Source organism: Choristoneura fumiferana, chromosome 18 (assembly GCF_025370935.1).
Source record: "Choristoneura fumiferana chromosome 18, NRCan_CFum_1, whole genome shotgun sequence".
NCBI classification, from domain to species: domain Eukaryota; kingdom Metazoa; phylum Arthropoda; class Insecta; order Lepidoptera; family Tortricidae; genus Choristoneura; species Choristoneura fumiferana.
The window spans coordinates 9737902-9751519 of NC_133489.1; the positions used below are offsets into that span (position 1 = coordinate 9737902).

At 38.0% G+C, this 13618-nt stretch overlaps 1 protein-coding gene across 4 annotated transcripts in view; it reads left to right on the plus strand.

Moving 5' to 3' along the window:
* Positions 1-13618, plus strand: part of LOC141438178 (A disintegrin and metalloproteinase with thrombospondin motifs adt-2-like) — a 40016-nt gene that overhangs the window by 10403 nt on the left and 15995 nt on the right. For all 4 annotated transcript variants that reach the window (XR_012452458.1, XM_074101918.1, XM_074101921.1 and 1 more), the window contains exons 3-6: positions 10828-10999; positions 11981-12307; positions 12640-12848; positions 13113-13304. Coding sequence is in view for 3 of the 4 variants with exons in the window: in XM_074101918.1 (XP_073958019.1) it covers positions 10828-10999; positions 11981-12307; positions 12640-12848; positions 13113-13304 (900 nt within the window). In the remaining variant the exon portion in view is untranslated. The remainder of the gene's footprint in view (positions 1-10827; positions 11000-11980; positions 12308-12639; positions 12849-13112; positions 13305-13618) is intronic.

Below are 13618 nucleotides of genomic sequence, written 5' to 3' on the forward strand. Positions count from 1 at the left end.
AATAAACACTTCCCGGACATGTCCGGGAAGTAATGACACTTTTTTTTTAATTTATTATCGCATCATCGCATATAACGATGGACTTCCCTGTTGAACATTTCCGAGCAAGTTAGAGAAATAGTTATTTGTTATGCAAGGCTGGAAAGTGACTGTTTGGCACGAGTCCTTATATTGAAACCTGAGCAAGCGAAGGATTCTACGATTGAACCACGAGCGAAGCGAGTGTTTCAAAAGAAGAATCCTGAGCGTAGTCGAGGGTTTCAAAGGCACGAGATGCTAAACAACTTTACAGCAGAGCGGAACACACAATTTTTCACCTCACGACAGCGAGAAAAATAGTAGGTAGATGAAAGAAAATAAATTGAACACTCTTATAAATCAGTTTCAGTTTCAGCTTATGCTAGTGGCTTTTTCTAAATCTCAGAATTCTCGTCCCACGGAAATATGTCAAAATACATTCATGTTCTTGTCTCTATAAAAAGAGGGAATTTCGAAGTCCAAGTAAAAGTTCAGCTTCAACACTATCATACTTAACATAAAGATGATTCTAAAGCAATTTTGTGGCCAGATACGAGGTTGTGAAAGGAAAACGGTTGATATGTATTTTCAAGAGGGCACCCGTTCACGATAACGTTCGAATTTCAAAAACTCTTTCCAGCCAAGAGGATAAAAAGCGACTTTCCACGCAGATTTCGAAGGATAAAGAAAGCTTTTTCGAGCTAGTGAGGTGAAAATGTTATTTTGTGTTTCCTTCCACTATGGATGTGGCCACCAGGGCTTGTTAACGTTACCAACTTCACACTATAAGTAACGTTACATAACAATAAAATCATATAAATATCCAGTACCTACCGGTATTAAAATATAACGTTAATTGATGTCTGAACATTATAGTATCGTTACCCAATTAACGTTACTTTTACCGGTAAATTCTTAGATAATATATTTACTAAGAAGATCTAAGAGCCATATCTACATTATACCTCTTTGGTCATATGCGATCAAGGCTTTTCTTTTCGTCTTACTATTAGTTCTTTGCAGAAGTCCCTATAAGTGGTGTTCCGTAGAGTGTATCTAATCTACCTGCGTGACTAGTGGCGCAAGGAGTAAAGTACCTGTAGGGCTGATGGTGGAAGATGAACGGTATACTTCCAACGCTGGTGGTGCATGGTACTGGGCGCCGTACAGCTTTGATAGCGGTTGAATACTTGCTCTACCTGTTCAACTACCAGAGTGTCACCACAGTTAGCTGAGTAGACCTCCAGGGGTGGAGGCTGAACCTGGCTGATGATGGTCCATGTTGCACAGTATAGTTACAGGCACTGCTGTCGAGGGAGGGAGGCTCAATGAATAGCTTTCTTTCGTAAATTCAACTTATTTAGATACATATATAACAAAAGTTTAATTTACTGTAACATTTCAGGGCGTCTTTCGCACTCCTAACTAGCAAACACTTGCTTTTCTAACGCTATGAACAGTCAAGGTTATAAATATTTGCACGTTTCGAAGACGTCAAAAATATCTAGACACTTTTATGCCACTAACCATAAGGTCGATTACATCGCCGTATTACATTATATTTGACGCTATGGCTGTATCGTATCTATAGCTGTGGGCTGTAGTATCTATGCCCTCGATTGAATACTATGGCACTTTAAAGTCTTGTTTGTTATTAAAACAGTTTTTTGTTCCCTTACGGAAACTAGGCGAATATGACGTTGTGTATTTGTTAGCTATAAATAGTCAAAAGAGAAGATTAATTATGTCTATGTACATATCTTTATCGCAATGACACACGCACATGAAGACGCATTAATAAGCATTAATATGACGTGAGTGTGATAGCATGCTAATGCGTCAATCAATCGCTTAGTAGGAATTGCTCTTCTCATTGAAAATGACTGACAAAACAAAATTATATTTTCACTTCTCATGCTCTTAAAATGTTACTTTAGTCTTTGCATATCGGGACTAAAGGTCCTTTTTATTCTCTAGGGATTAAAGTTTTTTTTTAATTTACGTTGGAAACCCCTAAACAGCCAACACGGTATTTGTGAATGTAGGATTCTTAGGGCGTAGAAATAACCTCAAAATGCCCACTGTGCAAAAATAATGATTACGAATATTAATCTATTCAATTATATTAAGGATTAATTCATTTTATTATGCATAGTCCAATTAGTTTTAAAATAGTTTTCAATTTTTAAACTGTTGGCTAAATATGCAAGTATTTAAAACGTCACTTCATAAACAATAAAAGAAAAGAAAAACCGCGGATTCATTTTTTTTTCCTATTTGAATTTTGAACAGATAGCCTGTCCATTAGTCAAGCGTACGTTTTTAAAAAGTTATATTGTAATTATGAACAGAACATTGTTTTTTTTCCTCGCATTCAAAGTGAAAAGTAGAGTGTTTAACGTGAGACTAAACAACCATAATGTCACTCGAACTATAGCCACCCACGCTCCTGCTCGAGTGGCTAAACATCTCGTCTTATTAGTATGATTGCCGATTGATTCCCTGGAAAAGACAAAAGTAGGGTAGTTTTTACTCCGGAAAATCGCATAGCTACCGCGAAATAATGATAAACGAATTTTCAGCAGACGAAGTCACGGGAAAAGCCAGTCATAAATATCGAAAATACAAACTGAGACATGGATGCACAAACAGAAAAAGAGACCAGCGCTGGAATCGAACCAGGTCCTCAGCAATCCGTGCTGCGTGCTTTAACCCTACACCACCGCTGGACAGGAATTTAGACACGAATTTTTCCTACGCATACATATCTCAGGTTGCTTATTTCTACTACGCTAAATGCAGCAGCACTAGCACATCTATGTTTTTCGCCCTCAACGAAGACGTCACATTCTATCGGAACAACCGCTCACAGACAAGAGATGTCGCTACTAAGCTATCAAATTATGATTGGTTATTTGGAGTCTTTTTGTATTTTTTATTTCAACTCAAATTTGTTACTTTTACGGTATCCCGTGAACCATATCGAAAATACAAACTGAGACATGGATGCACAGAAAAACCAGAAAAAGAGACCACGCTGGGAATCGAACCCAGGTCCTCAGCAATCCGTGCTGCGTGCTTTAACCCCTACACCACCGCTGGACAGGAATTTAGACACGAATTTTTTCCTACGCATACATATCTCAGGTTGCTTATTTCTACGGGATACCGTAAAAGTAACAAATTTGGAGTTGAAATAAAAAATACAAAAAGACTCCAAATAACCAATCATAATTTGATAGCTTTGTAGCGACATCTCTTGTCTGGGTGAGCGGTGGTTCCATAGAATGGACGTCTCTCGTTAGGGCGAAAAACATAGATGTCGCTAGTGCTGTGCATAAGTAGCGTAGTAGAAATAAGCAACCTGAGATATGTATGCGTAGGAAAATCGTGTCTAATTCCTGTCCAGCGTGTGTAGGGGTTAAAGCCGCAGCACGGATTGCTGAGGACCTGGGTTCGATTCCAGCGCTGGTCTCTTTCTCTGTGCATCATGTCTCAGTTTGTATTTTCGATATGGTTTCACGGGATACCCGTAAAAGTAACAATTTGGAGTTGAAATTAATTACAAAAAGACTCCAAATACACCAATCAGTAATAAATAAATAAATAAAGATAGACAATTAAACTAATGTATTCCACTCGAACAGTGACGTGATTGTTTAGGCGGATGTATTGTCCCAGTTAGAAGTTGTGGTCTGTATTTGTTTGGATCCATTTTGGATACAATGCGCTAACCAGCGAAATCGGCGGGAAACCACAAATGTTTATTGAGAAACGCGTGCCTGACCGTAGTTTACATACAGGTTATTTTGTCGTAAACAAACAATGCAGATGTTTTAATTTTATTTCCATATTTAATTTTACTTCACTAAATTAAATATACACATTACAAGGGAACAAAGCTAAGCTCGTTTTTGTCATCGGAACCTCACGCACACAGCGCCTCAAGTGTGAATTCATACGCACTCTCGTTGCGTTTGCTCGGATAAATTTTCACTAAATTTGAAGTGGATATCTTCAAGATCATTTAATATTTTTCTCAAATGACCGTAAAATTGACATTATTCTTTACATATCACAGTGAAGTGCATAGGTCTGGTAAAATTAAAAAGTTAAAAAGATTGCAGCATTAGATCTGTGGCGCGAAAGCTCGACAAGAATGAATAGCGCGTGTTGTAACATTCACATTTTTTTTTTAAAAAGCCGTGGAAATGTTGGCACAATTCGTATTACAGCCAAGTCTAATGGCCATGTCAGATATTTTGTTTGTCCGGACTTTTTCTATTGGGTCTGAAATAGCTTATATGTTTTCGGTGGAAAATACACCTGCAGTTTTTTTTAAAAAAATGGCAAGCATAACAAATTTTTTGGAATAAAATTAAATTTAAATGTGGTTTTGAAAAAGTTTATTCTATTTCAGAATTATTCACCATTTTTGAGAAAAGCTTTATATTTAGTCTCGCTGGAATAGCAATTGCTGGCTTTAATTAGTAAGGACTCGCAGAGGTCCGTTTAATACTCAAACTCAGTAGCAATTGCCTACTTCCAGGCCACGAAAATCTACTATTATCTAATGCATATCATAACTTACCTATTATTTGTTCAGAAACGACTATCAAATCTTTATTTAGAACCTGGTATATGCGGGTGCATCTTAATGTTCACATTAAAGTACAGTGCCAACTTAATGTTTACATTAAAGTACGGTATTTTTTTTTGATGGCGCCTGGCAGGAGTGGTTTCAGAAGCAAACAGAAAAAGGGCATGCAAAAAAAATTTATATTAAAAATTTTAATATAGTTTCGGTGAATATTGACAAGCTTTTCTTTTTACCTGTTTGATTTTTTATTTACTGTATTTTTTTTGTTTTTGGGTAAATCTTACAAGCTAATTTGACCCATTTCCAACGTACTGAAACTCGAAACTCTAAGTTCATCGTACCGCACTCTCATCTCGTATTAAACTAAGTGTGGAGGGACAAAACGACACGAATCCGATTCGTAGTAAAACAGAGGTCCGCGATTGACATAGTTACTTATGTATTTGGACAACCTACAATAATCGGGCATCTTGGTGGTCCTACGAGGATCGTCTTTGCAGGCGGAATTCCTATAGGAATAGTTCACGACAGAATTTGGTACAGATATGTAGTTTAGTGACAAAACGTACAGTCAACAAAAAGTTCCGTCGCAAAAAAGCTTGAGCCAAATGAATATTCAACTTTTTCAAAAATATTTATATTTGCAAAATTAGGTTAATGACTATCGTTCGTTTCTTAATGCACTGTTGCGTGAGGTTTTATATTTCGCAAAGTCTGCTAGTCAAAATAGTTTAGTAAATCATATTTTTAACCTTAAAAACCATAAACTATAGCATGGAAGTTGCATAGTCCCCGTTTTGTTCATTCAAAAGGTTTTTTTTTTTTTAATGTCAAAACATTGACATTTATTGCCCCGGACGCATTTTTCCATAATAAGTAGATATTGCAAAAATTAAAATTTTCTAATTATTGATAACCCGCTGGAAAACTATGAGATTTGACATTTCGGAGACCTCACGCTACACTAGCGCCTCTAGTGGTGAATTCATACGCGATAGCTCTCGTTGCGTTTTGGGTGGAAAAAAAGTGGATATCTTCAACCGATCGAGCCCCGCATAATATGTTTTTCTCAAAAATGACCGTAAAAGTTGACATTATTCTTTACATATCAGAAGGTGAAGTGCATAGTTTATGGTCAGCGAAAAATTAAAAAGTTAAAAAGATTGCAGGCGCGCATTAGTAATCTGTGAGGCGCGCTAGCTCGACAAGAATGAATCAGCGCTTTTTAAATCATTTGGCCAAAATTACAGCCATAAAATTAGTTTTCTAACAGCCAAATCTATGCGTTATTCAGAATTTTGGAACAAAGTTTTTCTATTTGGGCTGAAATAGCATAATGTTTTGTATAAAATGCATTATTGTAATGTGCTCTAAGTTTTTAATTTTTTACTAACATTAAATTTGATAAAGAAAAATTACTAAACAGCAACACCATTATCTAAAAGCATTTCATAACTCGAATGAATGCAATGCGACGATTCGATGCCTACGATTGCAAGCCGTAATGCTATGCATGCGAATGACTTCCAGGCCATGCAAGCTGCAATCGGTGCCAAACTTTAAAGTTCAGCGGTAAATGGTATTAAGCTGGTGCATGCGTGCAATCTTATGAAAGTACAGTGCAACTTAATGTTTACATTAAAGTATCGGTAATACTTTTTTTAAGCAATGCATATGTACATATTGTAGAAAACCTTGACATGCGTAGATAATAATATTATTCAAAGTCAATGCAAAGTCAATGCAATGATTGAATTATGATATAATGGATGGATGAAAATATTATCCTCACATATGTTTGAGAAAAATTATGTAAGCCTCGCCAGAACAGGCATTGCTAACTCGTATCGGCTTATTAAACTCGCCTTCTACTCGAACTAAAACCTCACTCATACTTCATGCCTCTCATAATGCACCATTATTAAGTAATATAAATTTGATGACAATGCAATATCATTATACAGAGGTTAATCTGATGATAAAGCTAGAGGGACCATAGGAACTCTGTGATAAACGACACGACTGCATCGAGTTTGGACTTGTTTGATTCGTCTTGACGAGTACTTTCAGTACGACGAATACTGTCAGCAAAAAAAACTTATATTAGAAGAATTTTAAGAAAAACTTTCACTGAACTGTTTACAGAACCCTTCATGTACGAGTCCGACTCGTACTTGACCGATTTTTTATTTTACTAATTACTTATAGAATTGAGCTTTTGCCTGTGTGTGACTTCATCTGCCAAGAACTCCATCCCGCAGGAACTAATTTGCGGGGACAAAAAGCATCTATCCTATAAGTGTCAAACCAGCTTAGGTAACAGACAGATGGACAGAGTTACTTTCGTATTTATACTTAGGGGCTGTTTCACCATCCATTGATTAGTGTTAACTGACGGTTAAGTGTGATGCCGTCTCCGTCTATTCGAACAAAACAAATAGAGACGGCATCAATGGATGGTGAAACAGCCCCTTAATATTAGTAGGGATATTTTGTGTAAAGTTAAGTACGGCTATCATCTTCCTCTCTTTGTTTTTCTAGCAACTCTCATCTCATTCATAGTTTACCTATTCTTACGTTGGCTCGGTGTCGAACGATTCCGATTAGTGACGTAATCGTTCGTATCAGAAAAAAGACAAACTTATTTATAGTAGGTCTACGAACAAATTAAGCTTTTTCAAGCAAAATGATACTGGCCGATGGTAATGCAGCAAAAAAACATAAAAGCTGGCAGCGCTTGATGAAAAACAAAAAAAAAATGAACATCGCTCTTCGCGTGACTCTTGGTGTTATTTAAATGGTTAATTTTTGTTATAATAAAAAAGTAATTGCCATAAAGTTTATAGTTTGCATTGTTCGTAAGTATTCGTTCGTAAGTTCGTTAGTGCTTGGCGTTTGAAGTAAAACAAAGGTAGGTTTGATAAGTATAAAACGATATCAGGATGTTATAATATTTGTCCTTTAAGGTGTAACAACATAATCGGGTGTTTTTGCTATAAGTAACCTATTGTATTACGGTAACTTATCGTGCAGCGACATATGAGAAGAGAAGCTGTTGTTTACGGACTTGATGAATTAGTTCCTTAACTAATGAACCGAGTGTCACGTAATTGCCTAAATGCTTTCTACTTAATGGTTAATACGATGCTTACTAAGTACCAGTTCTCTTCACCAGCTTTTTGCCATTTTGTTATGCAACATAACGGTATTTTAAGACGGGGTAATAACATCCAATCTTTTTAGGATTCCGGAGCCAAAATGGCAAAAACGGAACCCTTATAGTTTTGCCTTGTCTGTCTGTCTGTCTGTCCGTCCGTCCGTGGTGCTCAGGGACTATCAATGCTAGAAAGCTGTAATTTTGCACGGATATATATGTTAACTATGCCGACAAAATGGTACAATAAAAAACTAAAAATAATTTTTTTGTGGTCCCTCATAAAGGTAAAGTGGGGGTGTTTTTTTTTTCTCATCCAACCCTATAGTGTGGAGTATCGTTGGATAGGTCTTTTAAAACCATTAGGGGTTTGCTAAAATGATTTTTCGATTCATTGATATTTTTGCGAAATATTCAACTTTAAAGTACAATTTTTTTATTAAAATCGAGCGTCCCCCCCCCTCTAAAATCTAAATCGGTGGGTGGAAAATTTTGAAAAAATTCAGGATGGTAGTAAGTATATCAAACTTTCAAGGAAAACTATAACGGCTAAGATTTGCTTGAGAATTATTAGCAGATTTACTCCTAAATAGCAGCCTAAGGTATAAAATATACCTAAACTTAGAAGATTCCGTATAAAATACGAAATCATTAGAAAAATATTACTTAATTTTTTCGTAATGGCTACGGAACCCTATTTTGGGCATGTCCGACACGCTCTTGGCCGGTTTTTTAGGGTTCCGGAGCCAAAATGGCAAAAACGGAATTATAGTTTCGCCATGTCTGTCTGTCTGTCTGTCTCAACAACACTCACTGGATCGAATCAACAACACATTTATCTATATGATTTCAATATTTATTTTTCATTTGAAAAATCTTCGTCAAAATCTGACGTTATTTCTTGATTGAAACATTGTGTATAATCTGTAGTAGCATCCACCACATCTATGAGTCTACTAGCGTAGAGATGGTGGAAAATTTGACATTTTAAAAATCGATTAATGAGCGTTTTTTATAAACTTTCCTTAAAATTAAAAAATAGTTACTGTTTTTATAATTGAATAAACAGTCTTTGCAATGAATTGTCTTAGTATTGTAAATAATAAAATAGTCAAAAATACTTTGATCTACTTATAAAATTTATAAATTAATCGATTTACTGAACAGATTAATTCGTTTTCAATAGGTTTTAGGTTTTCACATCATTGAATGTCTGTGGTCGGATAAATGGCGTCTTTGTTTACACTTTTCATAAATTGGATCGAAATTCAATATAGAGTCATTCACGATGACGCGTGCCGTGGTTCTTACATCACGCGTCTCACATTGCAAGGTAAATGGAAGCTTTTAAAATGTGTTTTTTTTTTCACTTATGATTCACACAGTCAACTATAACAACGAAAAAATGTGCAGAATTTATAAACATAGTTTACAGAGATTTTGACCAGGTTCGATTCCCGGTTGTGTATGAGAGTTAAATAAAAAAAAAATTTTTAATTAAATCTAAAATCGAAGCTCTATGGTTCCTAAGAACAGATTTCGCTCTCTCATAGTTTCTGATTTCACCTTACTGACGCATTTGGATTTATCATCCTGTATAATCAATCATTAGTAGGTACTTAAATAAACAACAGGTGATAAGTAAGTAAATAATATTCATGATATGATAATCATGATACCTCCAGGAACATCCTGTGAACATGTACACATTGGCCTTCTCAAGCTAACAAATTCGTTTAAAGCACTGGTTCAGTGGTCCGCAAGAGCTATAATTAAGTTCGCGAAGATTGTAGAAAATAGGTATGGGTAGGTAGACAGTTTAGTTTGCATCAATAAGATTTTTCAAAATTATGTTTTGAGTTACACACTCTACTATTAAAAAACTATTTATGCTATGTACTTACTTAATACATGTTTTTGTTTAGATTATTTTTAACCTTGTCCTGGTCAAAAAACCGGCCAAGTGCGAGTCGGACTCGCGCACCGAGGGTTCCGTAACTACAAACCTGTAATTAAAATTATTAAAAATATTTTTATTATATGATGTAACTAAAAATTTACTGTTTTCGCAATTTTTCCTTTATCTGTCTGTACTTACTATAAGACGTTGCTTCGTACTAAATTTCAAGATTCTGAGTTCACGGTAAGTACCCTATAGGTTTTGATTCCCATGCGAGTTTCGAAAATTTGCGGCATAAACGGCTGTATCTTTTGATTGCGTTGCGTTGGCTTAGAAGTTTGATTTTTTCACAGCTCCAAGGGACAGTAGACCTGAGTTTTTGATATAAATTTCAGCTTGATACCTCCACGCGTTCCTGAGAAAAAGGGTCTTGACAGACGGACGGACGGACGGACAACAAAGTGATCCTATAAGGGTTTCGTTTTTTCATTTCGAGGTACGGAACCCTAAAAAGGGGTTGAAGTTGAGTTACCTTAAGGGAAGACACATAGGTACATACATGTATGTGTTTAGGTACCTATCTATTTGTTTTTGTAGGTACCTATTTTAGTTATCGTCGTCCCAGCCTATAGAAGTCCCACTGCTGGGCACAGGCCTCCTCTCAGAACAAGAGGGCTTGGGCCATAGTTCCCACGCGGGCCCAGTGCGGATTGGGAACTTCACACGCACCATTGAATTTCTTCGCAGGTTCGTGCAGGTTTCCTCACGATGTTTTCCTTCACCGCAAAGCTCGTGGTAAATTTCAAATGTAATTCCGCACATGAATTTCGAAAAACTCAGAGGTGCGAGCCGGGGTTTGAACCCACGACTCTCTGTTTGAGAGGCGATAGGTCAAACCACTAGGCCACCACGTCTTACACGTATTTTAGTTATATACTTATTTTTTATGTGGTGCCTTAATATGAGATGGAGCCGTGCAGTCGGGAATAATTCAATAACGACAACTCGGAAGGAGAACCCAGCTGTCTGGGTCCCGAATTCACACCGGCTAAAAACTCGGCTGCACGTCCCCAACTCCCTGGAGCTAATAGCGGGGGTCAAAACAGGTTGGGACCCACAGGTTTAAAGGATGGATTAACAGTGCACAAATTGCAGGAGCTTTGAGCTGCAGCTGGTCCCGAACCGGCGGCTGTTGGCGCGCGGCTTCGGCGTGTGGTCCGAAAGCGGGCACGACGCGCCGCTGTCTGCCGTCGACGCCACTTGCCACTTCCAGCACGCTGGCCCGGACGCCGTCGCGGCCTTCTCCGCATGCAAGGACCATGCGCTCGTAAGTCGGTTTGATTTTGGTTTTTACTTTATTTTACTTTTTTATTTTGTACTGATGATGTTTTTACAGATTTTTCAAGTCAACTCTTTAGTTTGGAGGGGGGAGGACACTTGCCTATAGCAAAATTAACACTTTAAAGTCTAATATTCTGCAAACGGATCCTTAAATCGAAATAAAATATTTTTCATCACTTTTGCTCGTCTTTCATCACACTTGCTCGTCAATGACGTTATTCCATGCCTGTAGGTATAATAAAGGACAATGGCCTCAATCGTTCCCGCGGGAATTTTGGATTTACGTAGGTATAGTTTTCCTCCCCAAGGGAGTTATGACTTTAGTTTTAAAAAGTTAGTAGGTAGGTACGTCATTTCAGAGGTTTCAAGTCAGTCAACGTTTTATTTGCATCTTTAAAACTTACCTATAACCTAATTTTGCACCATAAAAATTTGCCACGCTTCATGAAACTTCATTATTTTTATATTTTTAATTTATATCAAATTGTTTTGCAATAATTTTAGTAAGTATTTTTTTAACATGTTGGAATAAAATATTACTAGGTACTTATACTAAATTAACTTAGGCTAATTTTGAGGGAAATCAGCATAGTCTCCGCGGGATAGGGATAAGCGAATTCTTCGCAGATGAAGTCGCGGGCAACAGCTAGGTAGTGCATAATTATGCTTCACTTTTTAGCTGTCTTTTTTAGCGGCGTTTTTTTTCGGGTGTTTTTATTTTTATTTTTGCTGGCTTTTTTTATGTCGGGGTTTTTTAAAATGTTTATCCCAGGTCGTCCTTTACTCATAATATACGTAATAATAGGTATAAACAACAACTTAACTCCTATCCACTTTTTCATACTAGTTTCATGGACAATTGGGTACTTACATATGTTGGGGCACCGACTGTTGACATTGACCGATGAATGTTCTTTCGCTTAGTAAGTATTAAAATAGTTATGTGCCTCCATATATACAATTTCAGCACGGCCTGATAGTGGTGGACAACTCAACGTATGAGGTCCGTCCGCTGTCGGCAGGTGTGGGGCGCGCGGAGGAGGGCGGTCGCACGGCGCACGTGATCCGTCGCGCGCCGCCGCCGCCCGCGCCGCGCGACGACGCGCGCCCGCTGCGCCCGCGCCCGCGGCGCACGCGCACCCCGCGCGCGCACTACCACCACAAACCCGAACCGTCGAGCTACACCATTGAAATAGCACTCTTCCTAGATGAAGCCGCCTACAAGATTTTTTACCCGTACTTTAATTACAAAGAGACTGATCTGAGAGATATGCTGTTGGCTTATATTAATGGAGTAAGTTAGTTGTTGCAGTACCTTCTTCTTCAGTTAAGTAGCTCCACCTTACTTAATCAATTCTCCAGTTTGATTTAACTTTGACTCATGAACCCTACATCATTTTAGTAGTTATGTTGAACAAATTTACACAACTATCTACCGAACTCTGTAACTATGACACGGAAAATATTTTTGGTCCTTCCAATTTATAAATGTTAATGGTCTCTTCTCTAGTCAGTGTTCAGATGCAATATTAATAAATATAGGTCAACAATTTTGAGCACATTTTAATAGACATATTAATAAACTTTAAATATTCCATCCTGGGAACTTTGCACTTCATTTTCCAGGTACAAGCGTTGTATCAGCATTGGACCTTGGGCACCCGTATCCAGCTGTCCCTGGTGAGACTGACGTTACTCCGCACTCAGCCGCAGACGCTGCCCGCACACGCCGAGCGAGGAAGACTGCTCGACTCCTTCTGTGCATATCAGCGCTCGCTCAACGTGGAAGATGACAATGATCCTGAGCACTGGGACATGGCGTTGCTGTTGTCAGGGTATGTACCAGCGCTCTACCCTCGGCACCTTATCCAGCTATCCGTAGAGCCGCTGATAGATACTGCTACGCATGAGAGAAATAACATTCATGAATGATGCCAGGCACCTTCATAATGAAGGACCAAAACTGTGCATTTCACTCTGTAGACAAACGGTTACATCAGTTCTAACGTCGCTGGTTTACAAGACCATTGCAGTATTAAAGCTCTCTGCTATAATTGATCATGAGTTATTACAATGTACCTACGTGAATTATATTCCAGGTTAGACTTCTATTCAGAAGAGGGTGGTCGGCGCAACGGCGTGACGATGGGTCTAGCACCGGTGGGCGGCGTATGTCTCCCGGCGCACGCCTGCGTGGTGGCAGAGTTCGGCGCACAGGACCTGCTGGGCCGACCCTACCCCTCCGCAGGGTTCACCTCCGTCTATATACTCGCGCACGAGATCGGACACAAGTAAGAAACTCCGACGACCTCAGGATGGGTATGGCGCTTATACAAAATACAAAAAATACAAAATCGTTATTTCACAGAAAACAGAATTTACAACAGTATACTGTTAGTCCTACTGCAGTAGGACTATATTATCCGTCACTAACTAAACTAGGCTGAGCGTGTAACTTGGCCAGCTGCGATTGCGGTTGACAGTAAAAATTTAACAAATGAGGAGACAATATTACTTATAAAACGAACATAACATTATTGGTTTGTTATAGTTATTTTTTTATCTTAAGTTTATTTGTGTATGTATAGATAAGTGGTTTATTTAT